Source organism: Cygnus atratus, chromosome 1, assembly GCF_013377495.2.
Source record: "Cygnus atratus isolate AKBS03 ecotype Queensland, Australia chromosome 1, CAtr_DNAZoo_HiC_assembly, whole genome shotgun sequence".
NCBI lineage: Eukaryota > Metazoa > Chordata > Aves > Anseriformes > Anatidae > Cygnus > Cygnus atratus.
This window is the reverse complement of record NC_066362.1, coordinates 165447877-165472706: the sequence shown is the minus strand read 5'-3', so window position 1 is coordinate 165472706 and position 24830 is coordinate 165447877. Positions and strand designations below refer to the sequence as shown.

Sequence of the window (24830 nt, the reverse complement as noted above, 5' to 3'; positions counted from 1 at the left end):
GGCAGTATTTGAGCTCACTGGGGCAGTCCCTCCTGTGCACCATCTGGGCTGCGCTGCAGTTTTGATGTTGGACGGGGGTGGGAAACAGTTGCGGTGAGGAGAGAGTGATCCGGGCTCCGGGCTGACAGGCTGGACTTGCCAAGCCCACAGCCGGAGCTCTGCACTGGCAGCCAGGTTGCCCTGCTGATTTTACAGCCCCCAGCTGAGCAGGACCCGCTGTGCCCGGGCAGCCATGGCGGTGCAGCAAATGGCAGGGCATGTGCGCTTGCCAAGGACAAAGCTCTGCAAAATGGGCTCGGATTTGTCACTGAACTGCCTTGCACACGTGCCCTTGCTGCAAACAGCTAGTGTGGAGCACTGTATAGATGTAAGCCCTGCCATCTGACATGACAGGTCTACCCCAGTGGTCCCATTACACTGCATGGATGGTCTGCAAGTGGAGCGCTTGCCGCTTCCAGCTTCAGCATACTTTTAGGCACTCTTCTTTCAACGCCTGGCGCTGCCCCTGTTGGTTTCTTTGACCACAGAGACCTCCAGAACAAAGCAGGGACGTATTTCCCATGCTTTGGGTCCTTACTCAAAAGGATCTGTGAACCTGTGTCTCTCCTTACCCCAAGATCCTTCCCCTGAAATGGCCACTTCGGCACAGAAAGCCCCGGATCTTCTTTCCCGTGGTAGAAGACCAATGGAGAACCCCATGCGGGAAGGGATGGAAGATGAAAGAGAAATACCAGAAATAGTTTGTTCTTCCTTTAAAACAGTATCACTTTGGGTAAGAAACGAGAGCCAGCTGGCGGAAAGAGGTGAGCGTAGGCCACTCAGCTGAAGTTCCCAGGTGTTGCTTCCAGCCCTTCTCCTCAATGAGCCCTGCTCACCCAGCCCCTACACAGCTATGTGAAAGAGACAGGACTAACCACATTCCTCTCACGCTATTTACACCACTGAAGGAAAATATCTCTTACCAGCTCAACCTAAGAAGACCTTTCATTATTTCCAATTAAATATGTGTTTATAGCATAAGAGAGAAAAAAAGCAAGACAAAGCAGCATTACTCTAAAGACATTCAGTAATATACATCTTGAAAAAGGCATTGTAAAAGAGACCATGAAAGATATGATTTTCCTTAAAGATTAATCAATAACATTTTACACAAACCTTATTTTTAGGTAAAGAATAATATTATTTTCTATTAAACACTCACATTATCTGTGGATGGCCAGGTACCAGAACAAAAGGTTCTTATTAATAGGCAATACTATATTAACTGTGAAGCCTCTGCCTGGTAACACTCCCAAAATGAAGGCTAACCGCTGATTCCTGAAGAACTGCCATAAAGAACGGAAGGTGCAAGAGTTCAAAAGATAAGAAAAGACCAACAGGAGCAGAACTGTCAGAGGATGGGAATCTGGTGCCAGATTTCCCACTCCAGCTTTGGCTGATGAACTCGAACACTCACAGCTGAAATTCCCAGCACAATCAACAGAGAAATGGGACCTCACAGGGCAGCCCAGAAAATGGTGATAAAGGCAGTGGACAAATCCAGTTAGTTAACTGGAGGAAACTATCCCCAGTGCTTACTCATCTGTGGGACTTTGGTGGCTCTGGTCAGTGCTGAGTGCACTCCCAGGCCCCTGGGTGGACTACAGCCCTCCAGAACAGAGGAGCAATGCATATTACATATATATCACCATTTCAGGTCTGGATTGCAGTGTAGTCAAAGTCAAATACTCAACTCAGACACTTCTACCTTTGTGCAAGCACTTGAGCTTAAGTGCCTAAGACACTCTTGGGTTCAAAGTACCTCTTATTCTGCAGCTCCCTCAGTGGCTCAGCAGATGCCAGAGCATGGGCCTCAGAGTTACTGCCACACACCAAGGCTTTCAAATGCCCATTCAGCTCTACAGAGCAAAGGCAGGCAGTGCGAGCTCTGCCCAGGGTAGTGGAAACACGGGAATGGAGGAGGAAGACAAAACAGCAGACAGGCTTTGGAAAATGGTAGGAAGGAGAGCTGCAGAAAGAGACTAAGAACTTGCAGTAATTAACACAGGGAGGAACAGAAAACTGGAAAAAGAAAAAAGATCATTAGCTAGCTTAATTTTCCGAATCTGTAAGGTTTTAGACTTACAGAAGGTACCTTTTTAAAAATAACAGCCTGAAGCTGTGAACATATTCATGAAAGCTGACCCTCTAGTTTCCCAGCTGTCTTTGCAAGCCCTATTGCTTTGTCCCAAAACTTGACAAAAGGATCGTGAAACACAGTGAAACTGTATTCTGATGGTATTCTGCAGCTCTGCAATACATAGACAGTAAACAGTATACCATGACAGTCATTTACACAAATCAAGTGGGACCCAGGAGCATGAGAAGGCTCTTTTAGGCAGTTCCCTGTAGAAAATGAGTATTTTCTATTGTTTGGGGAAGTTAATTAGAAAGTTTTAAAGGCATGACTCAATGCCCCAAATGGAACTAGTCATTTTTTAATCTTCTATTAACAAAACATCTGCTTCTAAGAGCCCTCCAAAACATTGCCTTTTCTAATCCAGATGCCACAATCTGAATTAGTTTAATTACTTTTACCATATTAATTTTCCTACACTACCATGACTCCTCTCACTTAAGCACTTAAGAACATAGTTACAACAGTTATTCATTAAATCTCCCTAAACTCAAGCAAATAATGAATTAATAATGCCGAATAACAACCATTATTTAGTCAATCCTTCAAAAATTTTCCACCTTCCCCACAGCCCAACAGCTGTCTTCCCATATCCGGAAGATCATTCACCCACGGAAATAAATCTCCTTCAAACTTCTACTTTACAACCCAGTGATATTCGCATACTTTAAAGAAAAAATGTCGTATGTTGGTACCAGCAAGAGACCATGAGATGCAAGAGACGAAGGGAGCATGGTCTGCTCTACACCACAATTTCTGATGTGGTACGCTCCTCAGCAATTTTTCTCTGCCCATCAACTGGCTGGTATCACAGTATTTGATGTTCAGTGCTTCAAGTGAAGCTGCAACCAAAGCCCGATCTAAAGAGTTATGGGGTGGTCTGCCAGCAGGGTAAATGCCCCATGTAACTGAACTGGGCTTACATTCCCTAGCCAAGAAACTTTATTGGCTGCGTTTGCAGATACTCTGTGGTACTCCCTGGGCACTTGCAGTCCCTTTCATTTGTGTATTATTAAAGTTTCTTTTATTCATCAGTTTAGCAGGCTTTTGGCAACTACGCCATTGAGTAACGATGAGGTAACTGTCTGCTACCAGGACAGAAATCATCCCAGTGATCTAGTTGTAAACCCACTTCTATCTCTGACAAACTCCCTTCTGTTATTACAAGTGAGTGCCCTTTCCCAGTTATGTCCCATCCATCCACTTCTGTACATAACTCTCACCATGACTCTGAGTTACTACATCCCTTCTCCATAGCCCCTTCTGCAGTGGTATTCATCATTTTGAAACACTGCTAACTTTTTTATTGCAAAATATACACAAGAGAATGTTCGGGTTTACAGGCTTAGCCATCTAGTCAGACTTTTCTGCATTTAAGCTTTCACTATCCTGTGAAAAAGCCACATGGTAAAATTCCAGTTTTGGAAAGAAAAAGTTCGAGAAGCACTTGGAGATGAAACTTGGTTTATTGTTTTGTGCTGCGATTCCAAACTGGGCAGGTGGGAGCATAGGGGAGATGCTGTCCCTCACTCCATTCACAAACTACAAAGGACTTAAGTCAAACTTACATGGTTTAAGAAGTGGCACCTGCTCAGCCCTGCTATCTATGGCCACATCTTTATACATTCCTTATTCAGTTTCTACTGCCATTACACATGGATGAGTGAGTATTCCCCAGATAAAAACAGAGTGAGGTCCTAAGGACTTAGCCCGTAACAAATCGAAAGAAAACAAATACTCCAGCAAACATGCCTCTGCCTATGTTTGATGGTGTTACATATTCTAGTCGGAAATCAACAGGTCTGCAGGGTCAGGACATCTCAGAGCTGTTCCTGGTTTGGTTTCTGCTACAGGATGCTATGCAAAACATAATGTGTAGTATTTATGTCGGCTGGTTTCAGCTCCCACGTAAACACCAGAACCACTCTAAAACACACAGCACAGTCACGCTGCACCCATACTGATAGTGCTGTGAGGGGGAAAATCATAAATGGAAAACCACAAATAATGGCTTATTACGTTTTGCATTTCTACTAAAAATAAGCAATTTCAGGCAGAAAAGAATCTTTTTACAGCAAAAACACCATCTTATAAAGAACATCCTCAGGCACTCCCAGAGGAAGAGGGCAGCTTAGCTTTTAGACACAGGGAAAGGGAAAAATGACAACTATTATGTTTTGTGTGATATTTTTATTAGTATAATTTTTTAATGAAAAACATCTGAGCACTTATAGAGTACTTTCCAACTTTAAAGTGCCTTGTGCAGCACTTCACAAAAAAAATATATTAATACCTTATAAAAGTCTGCCTTCATAATAGCACCGTGTAACAAGTATCTTTGTGTCTATTCTGCAGGTAGGAAAACAAATGCACTGAGCATAAGCAGCCTTCCCAAAACTGCAGAAAATGAACGGCAGCGTTATGACTCACATATTAGGAACACCTTACTTTCTGTAGGGAGACCACTAGATCGCAGTTTCATCCCTTTAAATGTTTGAAACATTTGCAATTATTTTGATTCAAAAATGTAATTCAATTATGTTGATGTCTTTCAAAAGGTGATTTTGAACCTCTGTTTCCAAGTTACTGGTTCACTATATCTCTTTTGTGAATATAATAAATCTGAGTTTTGCTTCAGTATTGTTAAAATATGCAAATCAAAGATTGTTCTGGGAAGAGATTAAAGTTTCGTATCAGTTGAGCAGGTCTGGGAAAATAATTTCTACGAGCAGAATGGGAACATGCTGTGCTTACTGCAACATGTCTTGAAATTCAGGTTTTTTACTCCTCGTTCTCAGTCTTAGGCAGAGCAAAGGGACATGGTTTCTTCAGGTGACAACTGAACAAAACAATTTCTTCAAATCAAAATCATAGTGACAACCTGCACTCTCAAACACCAGACAGAACTTCATCAGATTTTTGTGAGTTCTTAAAGTGATTATTTGCAAGCTCCACGTCTGGTAATTCAGACCCAAGTTGTTCTCCCACATCACAACACGAGTATCCTTCATTTCACCACACTGCTGAGTTTAGGAACCGTTTGCCATCCTGGCCCTTCTCTTCCCTCCCCCTGCAAGATCAGTATTAGTTAAGGACCCTTATCTATTTATTTCTCCTTTGTCTCTCTTCCCATACTCCCCTTTAGGTTCAGCCTCAGTTTATTGCTACTTTAATACAAAATCCCAGCATACAAACACAAAATACAAATCCCAGCATAAAACCCCTTTATTTCCAGACTCACAAGAACTCTACTCTCCATAACTTCAGAAGGCAAACCCACAACACCAGTATCAGTCCTGTTCTGTCACTGCACACACTGAAGACAAACAAAGAGTTAATACTTCTCTTCCACATTTTTGCTTTTTAGGCTTCCGCACAGAGACTTTGTCCTCCAAAGGGACTTGGACAGGGATTATCAAAGACATTGCTGAAATAAAATGATAAATGTAATTCCCCTAACAACTGTAAAAATACAACTTTTGGAAATGTGAAAGGCCTCTTCCTGTGCACCTGATTCCAGGAACTAGATGAAATCCCAAAAGTAGGGGACAAATAGCATTTATTACCCTTTCTGATCATTTTTTCCTGCCTGATGTGGTCCTTTTATATATATATGTACATACTTATGAATTAAAGTATATGTATATGCTTACATACATCTCTCTGTATGTATTTGTAGTAGGAGAGAGCATGGAAATTTCCTCCTGCCCTCCAGTCACAGCAATAAGGGACTATCAAAATTCCAGTTCTTTGGGTAAGGATGAGATTTCTCCTTTTATGGCAACCTGCACTCACAAAGGAATTTGGGAAAGGTGATGCACTTCCAACAGCAGCCAGCTGCACACATGGTGGTAGCAGACTTGTACACTAACTCTCTTTGGCTGGGGTGCTGCTGGCCTGAGTTTTGGTCTGACCTCCTCAGAGAAAACACCTTGTCTTCTCTGTGGTCCCTAACTGCAAGGCAGATGCCAATTAAGTGACACTTCCATTTCCATCTTCAATAACTGTGTCTCCGATTCTGCTCCTGTCACTCCTCCTGGATGCTCCTGGACTTGCTCCAGCATGTTCAGCTAGAGCAATACTGATGTCTCTCAGTATAAAAATTAAACCTTCCACTAACTGTAAAAACAAAACAAAACAAAACAAGAAGCAACTCCCCAGAGAAATAAACAAACAAACCAAAAACAACAAAAAGGCTCCAAGGGTTGAGCTTTGTCTCATTCAGAGGGCAGGACCCTGGTGTGCCAGGCTGTTTACAGAAACAGAGCAGTGAAAAACACCTGCCTTAAAGACCTCACTAGTTAAGCAAATGAGTTGTGAACAGTATAAAGCTTTCTAAATTGAGATATAACAATTTTTTTATCACCATAAAATGTAGAGTAAATATATACAATATCAAAGAAAAATATTAACTGACAAAATACACATGATGAGGGAAAAGAGACTGGGAAAATTAGAATTAATGTGACCGAGATACCAGAAAATTTTATATCCTACGTGGAGAAAATACTGAAGTGCAGAAAATAACCACCCATCCTACACTGGAGTCATCTTATCTTTTTCTTTTCATGGGAAAGGAGAAGTTTTATAAAATTTCCCCAGTTCTCTGCCTACTTGTTTGCAAAAAATGAAGATGGAAAACGCTTTCAGGCTCTGCTTTCCTTTTTCCGTCTAGGAAAAAAAGTAAGCAGAAAAAAAACTCAATAAAACATTAAAGCAAAGGCTTTTGTGAAACTTACTTGTACTTTTGAGCACGCTCTATTCTCAAAGAGTTTGTTTCTGATTGACAGGTTGCCCTGAAAAGAACAGCACAGACACGAGCAACTCCAGGCGCACTTCATGAGAGACGTGGTATTACCAGAAATGGGCATTTCGTAGCATGTTGCTATCCGTTCCCCGTCTGGGACTGAGTGGGCTGCAAGAGTTAACGTCCTTGGAAGCCCTGTAATGTGTTTTTACTCCTCTAGGTCTGGGTGCATCTGGAGGCAACATCTGGGAAAGCACACTGGAGGGAATGGGAGTAGGGAGGTCTTTCTCGCCTTCATGCCACTGCAGGGCTGAAAATGGTAGACCACAATCATGCCTGAGACCTCAGATGAACTGCAGTTCTTTGGAGGTAGAATATTAAGCACTAAAAGGCTTACTTAGAGAAAATTTTATTCTGCATAATGAAATCATCATTATTCCCTCGTGCCACACACAGACAAAACACATATGCACCCCATATTTACAAAGTCAAGGGGAACTGTTGCAAATATTTTTCATAACCTAGAGACTGAAAGCAATCACAGACACAATTAGACTTGCTTTCCCATCAAAGTGCCTTGGAATAACCACATGGGCACTCTTCCATATCGGCACGGCATCAGACCTACAATGCAGAGAAACGACTCCCTGTGTGTAAGGTGAATTCAGAGCTCGCAGAATGCGCCAGAAATGAAATCATTTAACTTTCCACGGAGCGGCTATTGGAAGAGAACTGGATGTACGAGCTCCCTGTGGTATGGACACCCGCCCGTAAGTAGCTGGACTCGGACAACTATCCCTCTACATCCAGGCGGCTAGCAGAGGTTCACATTTCTGAACATCACCTTACCAGGATGCGGTGGCCTTGGTGAGTCTGCCTTTATACCCTGGTAGGTATTCTACCCGCAGACACCCTATTTTAAATACCTCCTAAGTTCTGTCCTGAAATCTGAACCCAGGAACATCAATAGGCTGAGGCTTCAGCAGTCCTGTTTATTAAAGTATTTGTCTATCTTCTAAACAGAAATTGCATGAAGAAAAGGGCAAAAAAACTAGACGTGAAGACTTCCACGAAATATACTGGTTTCCACATTAGAAAGCTCAACTGTTTATTGAAACTGGCAGTAAATTTTAAACACTAAATGAAAATATTTCTTAAAAAATAAAAGCATCACCCAAAACAAATAGAACCTCCTATTTTACTTAAAGAAAAGTAATTTTTAAATTAGCTTTGTTTATTTAAATTCCTAGGTTCTGAAACAGCATGTGAACCTGCTGTTGCAGCTTTTTTCACTCAGCAGATTTACGTGCAGGAGGAAGAGCTCTGGGATAAAGGCCCTAAGAAGCACGTAGGACATGAGAAAGAAAAGCTGGGCTTTTGAAGAGAGAGTCTGGCGGGCAGGTGACAAAGAGGTGTTAATTTTAAAGTAGGCCAAAAATCTGCACAGTTCAGGTCAAATCCAAGAGGATTATTTTAAAAATGTTGCTTCCTCCCAATATTTGTCTAAAGAAGGGATTACAAACCTGTAAATATCTCTCTGGAACGTATAGCTAGCAAAAGGCATTCAACAGACCTTAAGAAAACAACAGATTTAATGGAATTTTAAAGCCTACCGAGCAAAAATAACTATTTTGGTGCCTCTGACTTCTTAAGTCTGCTCTGAAATTGCTGAAAGGAAAATGTGAACAAAGACTAATGACAGGGGCCCTTTCATATTAAAATAATATATGGAGCAACAGTGAGTGAGAGGAATGCAATGTTTGGAAAAGCACAGACTAAATAAAACACCCATGTACTCACTAGCCCTCTCTCTTCTAGGGTGGTGTCTCAACCCAGCGAAAAAGGAACATCTTGGGGAGGAAATGTTGTCATTTTCTCAGGTACAAAACCACATTTCTGAGATGTTTAGTGTCTCCATGTAATGAGGACACGCTGATGAGGACCCCCTGACACTAACAAATAGGCTTCATTACGTCTGAGGCAAAGGTATTTGCTCTCATATCTCAGGAATGATATAGGCGTTGATCAAGGACAAACCCCTGAACACTAAAAGAAATTATTTGGCCTGGGGGCTATGTTCAGCCTGCGTCTTTAAGTGCAGCCACAACTTCAGCAGCAGGGGCACCAAGAAGACTGATTTGGACCCAGCGCTGGTTGGAGCTCACAGATGAAAATCTGCAGCCACAGCCCTGTGTCGGAGCCCCGCAGGAGCTTCTCCAGACAGGGAGGAAGCTTCCTTGCCTTCCTCCACCCACTGGAGGCAGGAGCAAAGCCACAGTTGTGACTGGATGACACCCTGCCCTATGTTCATGGACTAAATCCATTCGTACTTCATGCCACTGGAATATCCCAGGCTTCTGCTGCAACTGACTCCAAGAAGCTACTCTGCCACATTCCTCTAGAAAGTAGTAACTAATGACTGAAATAGCACTGCATTGAAATACAAAGTGGTGATTGTATAGCTACAACACCAGCTATAAAGAAAGTCCTACAGAAGTGAGAGACAGAAAGCAACCACTTCTCTATCAGATGTAAAATCATGCTGCACATAACTTTAAAGCAGGCATCTTATTCCTTTATTGAATTCTTCAGGATGATTCACACAACAGTTTAAACTCCTTGGGCCTTTCCGTATGGTAAAAGGGTAGTCACAAGAAGCTAGAAATGGATTTAGCTGTGAGCAACTTTAGATGTGAAATCCAACACAAATCAAATTTCCCTTTAAATGACTATGTAGTTAGTGGGTTAGATTTCTCAGGTCATAATCCCCGTGCTAGGCACCGCTTTGACTGTGACGCATTCACACCACACAGTGTACTCTGCATACTTAGAAGAAAGGGAAGAGCTTTAAATATCCTCCACATGTACTATACATTATACCTGTTTCAAAGTCTCTGTGTTCTTTACCAGGCCCCTAACAGACAGTATAATTTGCCTCTTCAATTTACATAATATGGCTCAAATTTACATGTTCTCCCTATTTGAGAGGAGACGGACGATGCATATGAAAACTGGGTCACAATATGCAAAGGTCAGCTTTGGTACTATTGGTTAAAAGAGGATACCACAGACTAGTATTTGTAGACCAAGTAGCCTCTGGATCAAAAGTGAAGTTGTCGGCCAGTGGGACGATTTGCCCTCTGTGGGGTGAAAGAACTTACCGGTGCACCATGTGCATGCCATGGGACATCCACCACAGCCAGCTGCAGAGGTGGGCTCCCTGCAGTGCCTCTGCAGGCGGGTAGAGCCTGTCATCGTTTGACACTCACGCTTCTCATTACTTAATCTAGGTTATACCAAGACAACTGAAATCACTATGAACACACAAGGCGCTGTGTGCTTTTCCTATGACCACTGACGTCTATCCAAAAGGTGTTTTCAATTTCTCATGCCTCCTTTGCACTGTTATAGGAAGTAAACCAAAGGGTCCTGGGTGTTTGTTCTTGTTCTCCCTCTTCCCTCTCTTAAAACTCACTCCCTTGTCCTCTCATTGTTCTGTACACTCCCTTTATCCACAACCATTATGCTGATGAAGGCTATAATAATATATACCTGAGATGTGTTATTTCACCTGAGACTTAACTGTCTTGCATTTGACCTGATAAATGGTGGCTTTGTCCTGCCACCTTCACCATATTTAGCTCTTATATTTAGTTTCATTTTAGTTACAGATGATTGAAAAATAATGATGCCACATGAAATTTTGCAGAGAAATTGCAAACATTTTTGACTACTTTGCAGCTTTTTGGTGACATTTCAGAAACATCCAGCCAAATAGAGAGGAGGTTGAGATACATGCCCTCAAATTTTTGGCATGAAAACATATGCCTGCTTTTTGCCAAAATAATGAAATCTTTGACACTTACTGCCAATTTTACAGCTCCACAGACCCATGACTTCCAGCTTCACCAACTTCACAGATCAGTTACTAAAATCCAGTTTTTATAACCCATGTCAGCTTCTCAACAGCAAGCACGATTTGACTCTTTGATTTACATAAACCATGCCAGATTTTCATCATCTCTATTTAAAAGGAAGAGAGTCTGTACATCTTTCACAAGCCAGGTCTAGTAGAAATGGAAACAGCGATAAGATAAAATTTAAATATTTTTAGAATTAAGTTTTGATGGTAAAAAGAACACACTAAGTGGAAAGAACCAGTATTGCTTAGTCTCAAATGTTCAGCTGTCCTACTGGAAGCATCAGTGGCAAATTTATCTCCTAGAGGACCTAAAATAGCAATTACGTATCATAAAATAATGCTACAGTTGTTTCCCTATCTGTCTTCAAAGTAAAAGAAGCAAGCTAACAAAGATGAGTCCCACCAGGGCCGCATAGGTGCACACCTCACAGGGAACAGGAGTTTCAGATCTCCACCATTAACTCCCAGGGCCGACACAAGTACCTGCACTAAACAGAACAGACACAGGCAGATGCGGAATGCAATCCAGAGCTGCTAGTTTTCCGATACTTAAAGATTACTCATTTATAGAATCACACATTAGTAATTTTCTTTATGTTCACTGAAGCAGAAACTAACTCTACGCAACTCCGGTGAGCCAGTTTCTCACCGTCTTCTCCTTGTGGAAAAAGATGATAAACCTGAGCTACAAGATTGACTGCAAGTCCTGAAGGCTCTCCATCACACCCGATACCTCCTGATAGCTTTATTTGACGATCTGGCAAAACAACAACAAGAACCTGATACTAGAAAGAGAAATTCAATAGCAAGTGCTTGTGATTTATGAAATGCTCCAGCGATTACAGGTTTCACTTGCAGTTTTCCCAGTTTCAGAGACGATACGTAATTCAAGCTCGCCCCCCAGTGGCTTCCATGCCCACTCGACTCCACGAAGGTTTGAGGACACTGGTGAGAACTATTTGGAAGCTTGCTGATGGCTTACTTAAAAAAAGCGAGGGAACACTCAAAGAGAATTGAATGCAAATGTTACTGTGTGTAGTATTTTGTTTCAATTTTTAATGAAGTTCGAAAGGAATGTACTTTCCAACCAAGAAAGCTGTTCATCCTGTCAAAATGCCGTATTATTTTTCCTCTGGTTTCCAAGTGAACGTGCATGCTTTAGTGACTATGTATACATAGTAAATGAAAAAAATAGTTTTCAAACACATCCTGCTTAGCTAAACAATTGCTAGCAAGATCAGTCTGCCTAAAAAAAAAAAAAAAGCCCAGATTATGCAATGTTGAGTTTCTGTGATCTTTCCTCAGAAAGTTGCCTATTCAAACTTGCTCACCCTTGCGTGCATAGCTGTCATAATTCATTTATACTTATCCAAAACTGCACACTAATTATTGTGGGTCATACGTGAATAATTAACTTCTTTTGCCTGAAGCAAAAGTAAAAGCCAAGATAAAAAAAAGTAAAATGAGATTAATACATAGAGTATGCTCATGGCCAATGCTACATGTAAGTCAGATTACATCAACTTCTTACCAAGACCTGAAAAGCGTTCTCTGAAACACATTTTAACAGCACAATATCGATTTTCTCACTGGATTACTGGTTGAATTTAGTGCTCACCTTCTCTCTAGACTACACTTCTTACGTTGCAGCAGGCACAAAGACATGACAACATAAAACAGTTAACAACTGATCATTTAATGAAGGTTTTTGATTTGAGGTTATTTTTTCTATTGTATTTTCTTTTCTCCCTGAAGGAATGAACTAATATCCAACATGACTATAAAATATTTCAGGCAGCTGCTTTTTGGGGTGGGGATTTATTTCAGCAAGCTAACAGGCAAGTACCTGAGCTTCCTCTGTATTCAGCAGTGAAATAGAAGCACCTTCAGATGCCAATCCCTGGGTCTACCTGAAGAAGGAATAATGTGCCCCAGAGGTGCCAAACCCTCTTCTATGACTACCCAGAGATCCCAGACAGATAGCATAGCCTAGACACCCAGCCGCTGGGGAACCAAAGCTGGAGAGACGAATCCTGCATTACTTTTGATACAGAAACTCCCTTCATGCTACCAGAGAGTTATAGCTGCAAAAGCTGCAATTACCAACACCATTTTATGCCTTCAGTACCTAGTTTTGAGCACCTGAAATGCATAGCCTGAGCTTCAGTGGTGCAGACTATCTAACACTGATTTGGGTGTGTTATACACAAGAGCTAGTCTGTCATGAGATCACTGATGAATTACAGACTCATTAAAGAATTGGGCAACAACTTAGGAATCAAGATACAAAGAAGGAAATGGATGGAGTAGAGTTAGATTGAGATAAAGGAAGTAAAAGAAGAATGACAGAGAACAAGGCAAAAGTGTAAGGGTACATAAAATACATCAGAATACAAAACATACAGGGAAATAATAAGGAATAGGGAAAAAGAATTAAGACAAAACAATTAAGAGAGAAAGCTCACGCATTAATGGGAAGATGTGAAGAAATCAGAATAATTGGAGTGGAGAGAAACCTAATGAAATACCCAGAACGTTTATGCTGTTATAGGAAGGGACTCTACTTTACAGGAATTAGTTTGGGGGGGGTATTAGGATGGAGCTTTGTTTAGTATTCCTCTCAACAGAAGTCCTAGCAACCTAAAGACATATTGGAAAGAATGATGCAGAGGTGACTTCATCTGAAATGGAGAAGTCATCACTTAATTTTTTTAAAATAATATCTCATACTCTTTAGAGTACATCACACCACAGAAAGCACCACCAGGTTCTCAATAAAGAACAGCTTTGTGCTGTATGCTGGACAAACACCATCTTTTCTCCAAGGAGTTACAAGAATGTTGAAGTACATTAAGAGCAGAGAGATCAATAAATTTAATTTAAGTAGATCAGCAGCAGAGTTAGGAATAGCACCGAAACTCAACAGTGTTCTGTCCACTGCCTTTTTAGCCATTCTAGCGGTCACCTTTTAAATTGTTCTTGATGACCTCAAAAAGCTATTCCTGAGTTTCTCCACAATAAAATTACAACAATTACACATCACTGCTTCAGCTGCCCTCATATGTCTGTCGTGGGGAGTAGTAATGACCTATAAAGTTAATAACAAAGCCAGGTATTGATTAAGTATTATCATCACTGAATGGGATCCAGCTCATCTAGGCACCTCTCTTGCATTTTTGGTGAAGGGACCTAATACAACCTATTCTCATTAAGTGACTGACTTCCCTTGGCGGTATGAGTTAGGTGCCTCTGAAAGCATCCAGAAAGAAATCCCGAGTTCTTGAATTTATACTTGGATTGAATGGAAGGTATTTAGCAGCACCTGTCATTGAAAGGCTACATCTGTAAAAGCAAGTAATATAAGAGCTCAATAGGAGCAGGTCTGTAGAGTGAACAAGTTGGTGAAGATCCATGTCCGCACTCTTTCACCTTCTTGATGGTTTTCCTTGGACAAGCTTTGGTTGGTCTCAAGCAATGATCATCCACTGTTGGTTGAAACACATTAGATGCATCCATGGAAGCCACTTTTCTGTTTAGTTTCAGCTGAAAGGAGTCCAGTTTATGCTAAGAGTGCTTAAATGTTGAGAAGAAAAACATAGAAAGTGGCGATGACAGGGAAGTTCAATTCAAAAGTATGGTCCTGATCTGCACCAGCATGCCAATACTGGTGTACCTGCAGACATCTCCATTACTTCCATCCAGATCTTTGTCTGTTAGTGTAGGATGCAAGTTCAATTGGTCCTATATTAGGCAGAAAGGAACCTGCTTGTCTTAACCATGCAACACAGTGCCAGCAAAGCCTTACCTGTGTGCGTCCTCCGGTGGGCCTTCAGGTGGGAACTTTTTGTGTATACTTTGTTGCATCCCTCAAAGTCACACCGATGGATGCGCCGCTTCCTGGAGTCTGGAGACTCAGACCTTCTCTGACGCCTTGTGCTCTCAATACTGAATGGTGAAATTGAACTAAAAAAACAGAACAGAAGGAAAAAAAAATGAAGCAAGAGCACAGCACATACCTTGGGCCCCAAAACATCAGCAGTAATAAATCACTATGCCAGAAGCAACCCGAGCAATTACTTAAATATTTCCTTTTCTGCAACATAGTCCACAGCACCTCTTTGAAACAATTCATGCTTGAACTAGAGTATATTTTGCAGTATGAAATAATTGAAGTCTTGATTTAGACGTGCTTATTGCCAGAGAAAACACCATGATCCTTGAAATACTGCTCCAATAATGAACTAGTCTGACTTTATCTGAGCTTTATTTCAACTTTACTTGTCCAGTTCCAAACTCACTGAACCCTTCTTTCTAAACAATTTCCTAGATAGACTCCATAATTTCTCCTTGATAAGCTTAAATCCTGACACCTTTTGTGAAAAAGTGTTTCCAGCACCCAGATCTGAACTATGGATCCTTGTATTTGGCTAAACGCCTATTGCTTGCTTTTATACACATTGCCAAGAGATCCCTATCACCCTTCAGCAGTGATTTTTCCATTTCCTTATTTAACAGTTCTCAATTACCTGCAAGTCAATGAATTTTATTTCCTTTCAGACTGATGATTAATAAAAAAAAATAGTAGCACAGGGCCAGGGAACAATCCCCACAGAAATGCATATGCTCACTAAAGATACTTCATTTACTCCAGCGTCCTAAGGCCTATCAGTCACCCCAATTTTAAGCAACCAAAATGTAACGTTGAAGTCATGTTGCTTTGGTTTATAAATACACTGCATATCAAGTCAAATCCTTGAAGAAAGTCTGCTACAACAACGTAGTAGCCTTGGGTTAGACAAACTTGTGTCATAAAACATTATCAAGTTGGTATGCCAGGATCCAAACCCTCATCGATTTCCATTAATTATATTACCCAGCTATAAATCATTATTGATTGATCTCCTTATCAGCCCCATTACAGTTATAACGCACAGCAGTTGTGTTCACCTACAGTTATACTAGCCTGCTCAGTTTCTTTGAGTACAGGAACAACATTGCCCTTCCTCAAGTTTCTGGGACTTCCACCACATTCCCAGGTTTACTGACATTCACGGAAATGACCTTGAGGTTTGTCAGATACTCTTTTAAACTCTTAAGATGCAAGTTCTCAGCTCCTGAAATAACTTGTGACCATCAAATGGAAATGAATCATAGGGAAGGAAACTGAATCTGCTCACGAAAAGAAGCAAGACCCACTGGGGAAACTACAATACTAAGAATGGCATTTGAAAGAAATACTGATGCTGAGAAGCTCCTGTGTCAAAATCAATATTCTATCCTCTGTTACAATAGCCAGTGTTGTTACAGCTGTAGCTGTTCTGGCATAAACTTCACTTTCAGGGATTTCCAAAATTTGCTGATGATTGTATCAGGTTAAAACTTTGCCTACAGCATCTCACACCATTAGCATGTGATTTCACTGATGTTCCAATTTATTGCATTTCAAATCTTTAGGTTTCAAATTTGTGGTAGTCCAAATTATTAATCTTTCTTTCTGTTTCAATACTTTTAAAGTACAATCCCAATTTAAAACACTACTTAGAAAAAGGAGCATTCTTTCTCACAGCCCTCTTTTTCTCTTAACAGAATATATACTTCACCTTCAGGCAAAGAGATTTTTCAGATTAATTATTTTTGCCTAGAATATGATATGTGTAAATGGGCATGCAGGGAATTTCTGAAAGAGAGGAAGAAATGGACAGGGGCCATAATATGAACATTAACCAGCAAAAAGTAGTCCCCAAGAGAGTAAGACACATCAGCACTTTAACTATGTGACAGGAATACAGATATGTTTAGCTGTCATGTATATGGCTTAGGAATTGTATTTAAGCATCTGCATCTCAGGGCAAATGAAAGTCTTGGGTTAGATGATTAACTGAGATCAGTCCCACTACTCCAGATTCTTTTTTTAAACACCCTACCAGCTAAAATAAAAAGCAAATATAAATCAAATCTTAAAGCTCAGTACCGAGGGTACATAACCCAGTATGCAGGACCAGAAAACCTTTATCTTCAAAAATAAGCATTTGTGCATCATTTTTGCTGCAGGGGATTTACAAGCTGTCTTAAAAGCCTGTTTTGTAACAGGGTGTTCAGGTCCTGGATAATACAGTTTGTTTAAATGGGAGGAGGATCAAGCTTACAATGCTGCTGCAGTTGCCAGCACTGAGGAAAAAAAACGAACCTTGAGCACAGTCAGCACCTCCTAAGGAGCTAGTTGTCACGTACCAGAAGGTGACCTCACGGCGTGAGCTGCTCTTGCTTTCCTGGGGGTTTACACAGGAGGGTGTAAATGAAGCGGCGCCACATGATCGGTGCTGCCACTTCTAAATTCTTGCTAACCAGCAGAAGGGACACAGGTGACAGCTCAGAGCACCCCCTCAAGGGGATCTTCTCTAGCCCCTGTGCCACAGGGGCACCCCATAGTTAGCACACATTTTAGGTGCAGACGACCTCACAGGTGGAGAAAGCCAGGTCAGAACTGAGCACCGGCTTTGTTTGAGCCTTGCACAAGCCCTGTGACTGTTTAACTGGAGATGCCACAGGAAACCTTAAAAAGAGCCTACAGATGCTTTTTTTTTTTTTTTGAGGTTACTGAGGTTAGTGCCTCTCGCAGGGACTTTCGGTTCAGTTCTTTTCATGTTCATGTAGCAGTAAAGGGACACCCTCCACTTTCTCGAGCAATTTTCACAAAATAACTTCGCCAACCACACACAGTGACAGAAAAAAAAGAGCAAAGTCCTCAAAATCATGTTTCGTGTCTTTGAAAGGCCACTGGGGATCTGCCAGGTGGCTCTGCCCGGCACAGAGCTCCAGAACTACTGTTTGATGGCATCACAGCAGACAAGCACCTTGAGAATGGAAATGACTGGGAACTCACAGGTATTGCTTTTTGTAATGATTTTTTTTTCCTGTTTCCAATGTGTTTAAAATCATGTAAAAAAATAATATATATATATTAAGAAAAAAAAAGCAACCTCTTTTGACTCAGTGTCCCTTGCAGAGTGCCCAGAGTGAAGACCTGGAAGAACATCAGGAGCTGCCAGGGTGCCCCGAGGAGGAGCTGCCAGTTCTCCTGCTGACATCCAAGATCTCAGGCAGCCTTTAAAACTCAAGGAGGGGTTTAGCAATAGGACTGACACCTATGTAATATCCCAGGAAAATTGCAGGATATATCAAATTACTGCTGATGCGCCAAGTTTGGGAGATAAAATAACAAAGAAAAAAATCGGGTTCTGGCTCGTCAGCTTGACATTTATTTATTTGCAACTCATTATTCCTAAAAACAGTGTAATTTCTGCATTGGTATAGGAACCATTACACTAACATAAATCCTGGGAGACAGCTGGTTGCCTCCAGCTGCAACACCTATAGTTATTACTGCTCACAGGGAAATGAATGAACTCAATCGGACATTTTTTGGATGGGAGCATTTAGGATGATCTACAAAACTTCAGATGTGTTATTTCCAGATAGAAGTGAAAATATGCATCTCTACAGCTCACAGACGTACAAGGGCTTTTCCCTGATGCAAAAGTCTGCACATTAAAATAAAGACTCAGGCTTCGCCAGTAGATGGCCATCAAGTTCTCCAGAGCACGTGGTGGGGATTAGAACAACCCTGTTAATGCAAAATTTTCTCCTTTTATGAATGCTGCCCATTACTTCCTAGGTGTTTTGCCTTCACTTTTTATACAGACCACAAAAGGCCTTTGGCATGTGCAGCAGCACTGTTAAAAACACACACAGTGGGTCTTTTTATACCCATCCTGTGTTTTCTGAGTGATAGGCAGAGCAGAGCTGCCCAGGGAGAGCGGTATGTTCATTAAAACCTTGAACCATGCTCAGTGGCACAATAAAATGTGACACACAGTGACAAGTACTCCACAGAAACAGCCTGCCCATGGGGAAAATACACAGGACTACCTTCTGCCACCAAAATGCAAGCTTCAATACTGTGTCCTGACAGCTTGGGCAAGAGCTTGGCCAGCAGGGAGCCTGTGACAGATCCGACCAAACTTGTAGCTGAACAAGAGACTTAATGGCTGCATTGCACCAGCAGGTCCATGGCTGCTAAAAACAGATGTTAACCCCATTCTGGGGCAAAACACAGGCATTTATCAAGTCTTCTCTCTCTGCTCTCACTTCCACGAGGAGAGCCAGCCTGGGCTTGGCACCTTGCAGCAGCTGCTCCGTCTGGATGACGGGCTCGGCAGGCCACAGCATGCACCACAAGGCAGGCATAACGCAAGCCGTGGTCCTCTTGTGTTTCCCAGGCTGTTGAAGGATGTGATTTGGTTAAGCTGACATAACAGGACAGTCCTGCTCCAGTTGCTTTCTCCTGTATCGGCACAGGCACTTGTCTGGTCCTGCAGCGAGCCAGTTCAGGGACACATGATGATGAAAAGCCAATTCTGCAAAAAAAGCCGAGCAGCTTGTTTGCTTTTGCTGGTTTAGCTCTCTAAATAGTGAAGTTTGCCAAATACCTGCCCTGACACATCGGAGAGGATGGGAACCTGTGGCCAAGAGTGAGGGGAGTGTCATCACCCTTTTCAGTGGGAACCAGCTGTTATAACACCAATGCCATAACTTCCATGGAAATTCAGAATTTGTACAAAGAAAATCAAGAGCATGCACATAACAAATCAACTCAAGCAACAACTGGAAAATGCACCTTTCGCTCCACAACAAAGCCTCTTCTTGCGATTCTTGTGTATGCAGAAAAATGCATACAAGAAGAGAAATAGATGGGCTGAAAAGAAAAATTAGGATACTGCTATTGGAATACTTAGAAGGTGATAATATGCTTTGGTGATACAAGACAGAACCCAACAGGCAAATGTTAGTATCTCACCCTCCTGCCAGTTTTGGAAATCCAGACATTAATATTTTTTCTTTCATTTTAAAGAGAAAAAATATAAATATTCAGTATTTAAATACACAAATAGCGTATAAATGCAGTGATGTGAATACTTCATTCATGAGACATGCATACGTTCTGGGCCAACCTTTCATTCATAGTAACTGAAAGTGCAGGCAAATGAAATAAAAGCAGAAAATTCCGTATTATATGTTTGCATTCTGCATTGCAATCAGCAGTTGAAGAAAATGCTCAGATCTCTAGCATTCATTTGCAATTCAACGGGAACCTGGGCTGCAGAAACACTGTGGGTTTCGGCCACAAAGCGTTTATAGAAATCAGAGCTCTTAAGTGAGTAACTATGGACATCAGGGTTGAGTTTTCTGAGCTATTTTTGAAAGCCTTGGCCTTCAGATCCAGTGGCAGGACAGCACCCCCGGAACACATCAGTTGAGTAGTACACTCACCAAAACCCACTGCAGTTCGCTGCCCTCTGTCAGCTGAAGTAGGTTAGTAAAGACTGCAAAGAGGCTCACAGAGCTGCTCTCTGTCCCAGACAGACAGACAGACAGATGCAGAGACGAAAGCAGCCTCAAAACATTTGCTTTGATTCCTCTAGCACACTTCTGAGTCAAGTTAACCCATGCACAGCAGCACGCAGCTCCTTTTAGTTAAGTGCTCATTTTCTCTCAAGACCTTCAAATTTCAGACGTTAACAGGCAAAATACAGGCAAGTCTGTGTGTTTCTGAAAAGGGGAACTGAAGTGCATTTTCCTGGCTTCCAGTTCTCAATCACTTTCCTTCATAGTAGCTCTTCACATAACACAATTTCATTTTCTGATAGCTCTTATAATGTTATGCTCCCACTCATATTGGTGATATTGGTGAAAATAACTTTATAGACACTACATATTTAACTGTGATGAAATATAATATACATTATTTTTCATTACGGTTTATACTACTTCACCTACTCTACTAGCGAGATGCCAAAAACATACTGTTTAAAAACATAGCAGTTTTGTTACTTTACTCTGCTTAATAAGAATTAATGTTGACTCCTGTTAAAGTTGTCCCCTCAAATATTTACTCACTACTTTTTTTTTTAATACGAAGTTTCTGTTGTGTCCTGTTCACAGGCAAACAGATGCACATGCATACATACATATGTATTTTTTCTTCTCTCTGATCCTGAGACTCTAATTAATGTTTCATGAGTGACAAACATCTGCCTTAGGAATGTTAGACATTATAACATATCAAGCAGTACTTCAGAAGATCATAAGAGGAAAATACGTACTACTTGTTTTATTAGCGGTTGTTACTTCAATCAGTGTACTTTAGGTGACTTTATACTGGAAATTACACTTTTTGTCAAGAAAGAAATGAAGAGTTTTGCAGCATACACAAACAGTACACATATTACATAGGAAAGCCACGTGGGTAAGCGAGACACAGAAAAGAGACAACCTGAATATGCAGCAGATCCCAGGCAAGAGGATCCTCTGTTCTGGCCCCATATGGCCATTCCTGTGCTCTTAAGTTCCTGGCCAGGGCAGCCACCAAACAAAACACCCCCATATCTCTGACCACAACTTTGTCTGTATCATTTATACCCACCAAGACCAGCTAAAGCCACTTGAAATGTTGAGTTGCCTTGTAGTACCACAGCATGTTACATCTCTCCAGCTGCAGTGCAACTGAAAAGATGTGAGTGAAAAGAGCCAATGTCAACTGTGGTATGTCTTACCAAAATTATCTATATACTTCATTACTAGCTGTGTTAAATTAAGACGTGAATTAGATGGTTGCTTGATCCTCCTGAGCTATGGTGCTGCTGTGAGATGATGGAGTGCTGTATCCCAGCCCCATGCTGGGCTGAGACCCAAGCGCACATCACATTTCACCCTATTACTCTGTGCTGGGTTTCTGAGGAAGGTAGGCCAGAAAATATGTATGACATGCTCCAGCAACCCCCCCCAGATCTGACGACTGGAGGACCAGGGCTACAAAGCACACTGCACCACAAGATAGAGAAAGTCTATAAATCAAGCCTGTGGTGTACTCTGAAAGCACACTCCAAAAAAAAAAACAACAAAAAACACCAACAAAACAAAACCCACCCCATCAAAGCCTCCCATCTATTTCACAGTGATCATTAACTAATAAAATTTTACCCTAGAGACTCACTGTGTAGAAGAGCAGAGGATTTTTATGTTAACTATCTCATACTTAATCATTGCCTGCATTATTTAAATGTTTATTCCCGGTTTGGGAAACAGTAAGTTCATTGTAGTATAACAATTTGCACTACCTGCAGATCTCACTGTACAAATCAGAATCTGGGCAAGCTCCTAAGCAGACACAACATTACTCCTGCAAAACTACATTCAGGCATAGCCAAGCATGGGCAACTACAGCTGCTGGAACAGCGGCACCCCTACCAAAACGGGGGACTGCTGCTAAACGAAGATGAATTTTGTATTTCTCCTAACTGATGCCAAGACATACACAGCTTGTTTCTACAACTTTTAGAAATATTTGATGGTAAAGCTGCAATGTTTTACATATAGACAAAATACTTTTAGTAACTTTAAACATATTTCCCCTTCATTGTTCCCTGTGTTCCTGGATTCTGACAGATGAATTCAAAGTAGGTGAAACACTTGGCCTGACTTTTCATTGTATATTTTGAAGTGACAAATAACTACAGTTGTTTAAATTTGCCACATTACTTGGAATAAAGAATAACAGAAACACTTAGCTTGGGAGGTACACATGTGGGTCACCTTGTCTAACCTCCTGTTCAATGGTGTAACTTCAGAGCTAGATCAGATTGCTCATGGCCTGGTCCTTTTGGAGTCCGAAAATGTCTGAAGATGGAAAAAAACACACCCCTCTGGGCAATGCGCTCCAGTGCTCAACCACACTCATGTTCTATATAAACTTTCTAATGAATGCTTATTTTTTCTAAATAGTTCCTGCTTAAATGTTTGTATTTATAAATTCACATACTTACACATTATAATGAAAGATAAAGGAGTGACCATGAGCTAAAACAAGCTTGAACTTTTTTTTTTTTTTTTAATTAGCTGACTTTGCTTTAGACCTCATGCTCTTCTGAGCTGAACTGGAAATCCATGAGAATAAAGAAACCTAAAATAGTGGGAAAAATGTATCTTCACCACGAACTTGCAGGTGAAATTAAGTGCATGAACAAAGGTCTGTTCTTTAGATCTGAAGACAAAGAATTTTAACTTCTTTCTGAAAACGGGAATAGTTCCTGAAACACTGTATGCCAGATGTGTTTCATCAAATATCCTGAGTTGGAAAGGACCCACAAGGATCATCAAGTCCAACTCCTGGCTCCACACAAGACCGCTCAAAAATCAGACCATGTGTCTGGGAGTGTTGTCCAAACACTTCATGACTGCTGCCCTGGGGAGCCTGTCCCAGTGCCCGACCACCCTCTGGGTGCAGAACCTTTCCCTAACCCCAGCCTGACCCTCCCCTGTCCCAGCCCCATGCCGTTCCCTCAGGTCCTGTCACTGTCCCCAGAGAGCAGAGCTCAGCGCCTGCCCCTCCGCTCCCCTCGTGAGGGAGCTGCAGGCCGCCATGAGGCCTCCCCTCAGCCTGCTCTGCTCTGGGCTGAACAAACCAAGGGACCTCAAGCTGCTCCTCATATGTCTTGCCCTCTAGACCCTTCACTGTCTTTGGACACTCTCTAGTAGTGTTATGTCCTTTTTATATTGTGGCACCCAAACCCGCACATGGTGCTCAAGGTGAGGCCGCACCAGTGCAGAGCAGAGCAGGAGTTTGATGCATGCTAATATAGGCCTAGGAGATAAGCCTGGTCTAGAAGAGAAAGAGCATCTTGTTTCATCTCTTCCTTTTACAGCTGGCAGAACAACAATGATCATTCACAGGACCTCTAATACACTGGGAGTCCTAGCACTCCTTCCAGAAGGAGGCTGACTCAGTGCTGAGTTTGTTCTTTCTTTTTTGTCCCCTTCTAAACAGAGCAGAAAATTGGGTAACTGAGCACCTCCAACTCAGCTTTGGGCTGAGGGTAAAAAACGCAGAGCCCTGCTTCTTACCTTTCCTGTTCCTTTCTGATTCATACTTTACCTTCATATTTTTCTGGCAACACATATGCAAGCAAGCTACAGCAATACTGGCATGCTCAGCAGAGGAAATTAAAAGAGGGAAATAAAGAGTTCTCTGTTGGAGACGTGGGCTGAGCTGAAATTTCCAGCATGGAAATTAGATGAGTATGTACATGTTAACGTCTTTCACTTTTGTTCTGGTTGCTTGCAGAAATAGCACAGTCTCTCCACTTTCTAGTGCAGGGCTCCCTGCACTTTGTGTCTTATTCACCATGTTTCTTTCCTCTTGTATCTCCGATTCTGATGTCTTACACCTGTGTAGCATAGTAGTCAGTCCCAATGTCTGTACAGTGAAGACTCTTGCTTGTGTATCTACCTCCTCTTGATGGTCAGACCAATAGACTTGGAACTGATCACCTTACTGTTGATTAAAATTCTCTCTTGTGTATCCTTAGCTGACAAAATTGTCATACAATGTCTTGTGCGGTCAGTGACAAAAAATGAGGACATTGCATCTGCTGGGACTGGAGCTCATGTGAGTGACCTTTTCTTCCTTCCTTCATGTTCAGAAGGCTCATTATCAATATGTTAAAGATTTGATTACCCTGGATACCTATGTATAGTGCAATTCAGAGTGGTCATCTGTAACACTCTGTCATCAAGCAGATTTTGGTAACTACTAAATAGTTGACTCCACTGACATGCGCACTTCAGCTGTAAATATAACCTGGTATACCCAAGGGAATATCATCTCAAAAAACAATTTCATATGCCCCACAGCTCTCCACAAAGCTCCTGTCTCTAAGAACATATACAGCAAAGAATGCATTTACTGCAGAGACAAAGTAAGTATCATAGCTATTTAATCTGGATAAGAAAAAGGGACTAAGGAATTTAATTATTTGGGGACAAAAATATTACTGAGCACTAAGTCACACTTCAGTGATCAGGGTTTCTTCTTCTAAAACTCCTTTCTAATAGAGATTTTTATTTTTCTTAGAGAGGTCCCTCTTCTA

General features: G+C 41.5%; 1 protein-coding gene across 13 annotated transcripts in view; it reads right to left on the bottom strand.

Annotated features, from left to right (window-relative positions):
- The window catches only part of KLF12 (KLF transcription factor 12), a 249681-nt gene that overhangs the window by 10631 nt on the left and 214220 nt on the right, over positions 1-24830 (bottom strand). For all 13 annotated transcript variants that reach the window (XM_050712193.1, XM_035561281.2, XM_035561280.2 and 10 more), the window contains one exon: positions 14651-14808. In XM_050712193.1, the coding sequence (XP_050568150.1) occupies positions 14651-14808 (158 nt within the window). The remainder of the gene's footprint in view (positions 1-14650; positions 14809-24830) is intronic.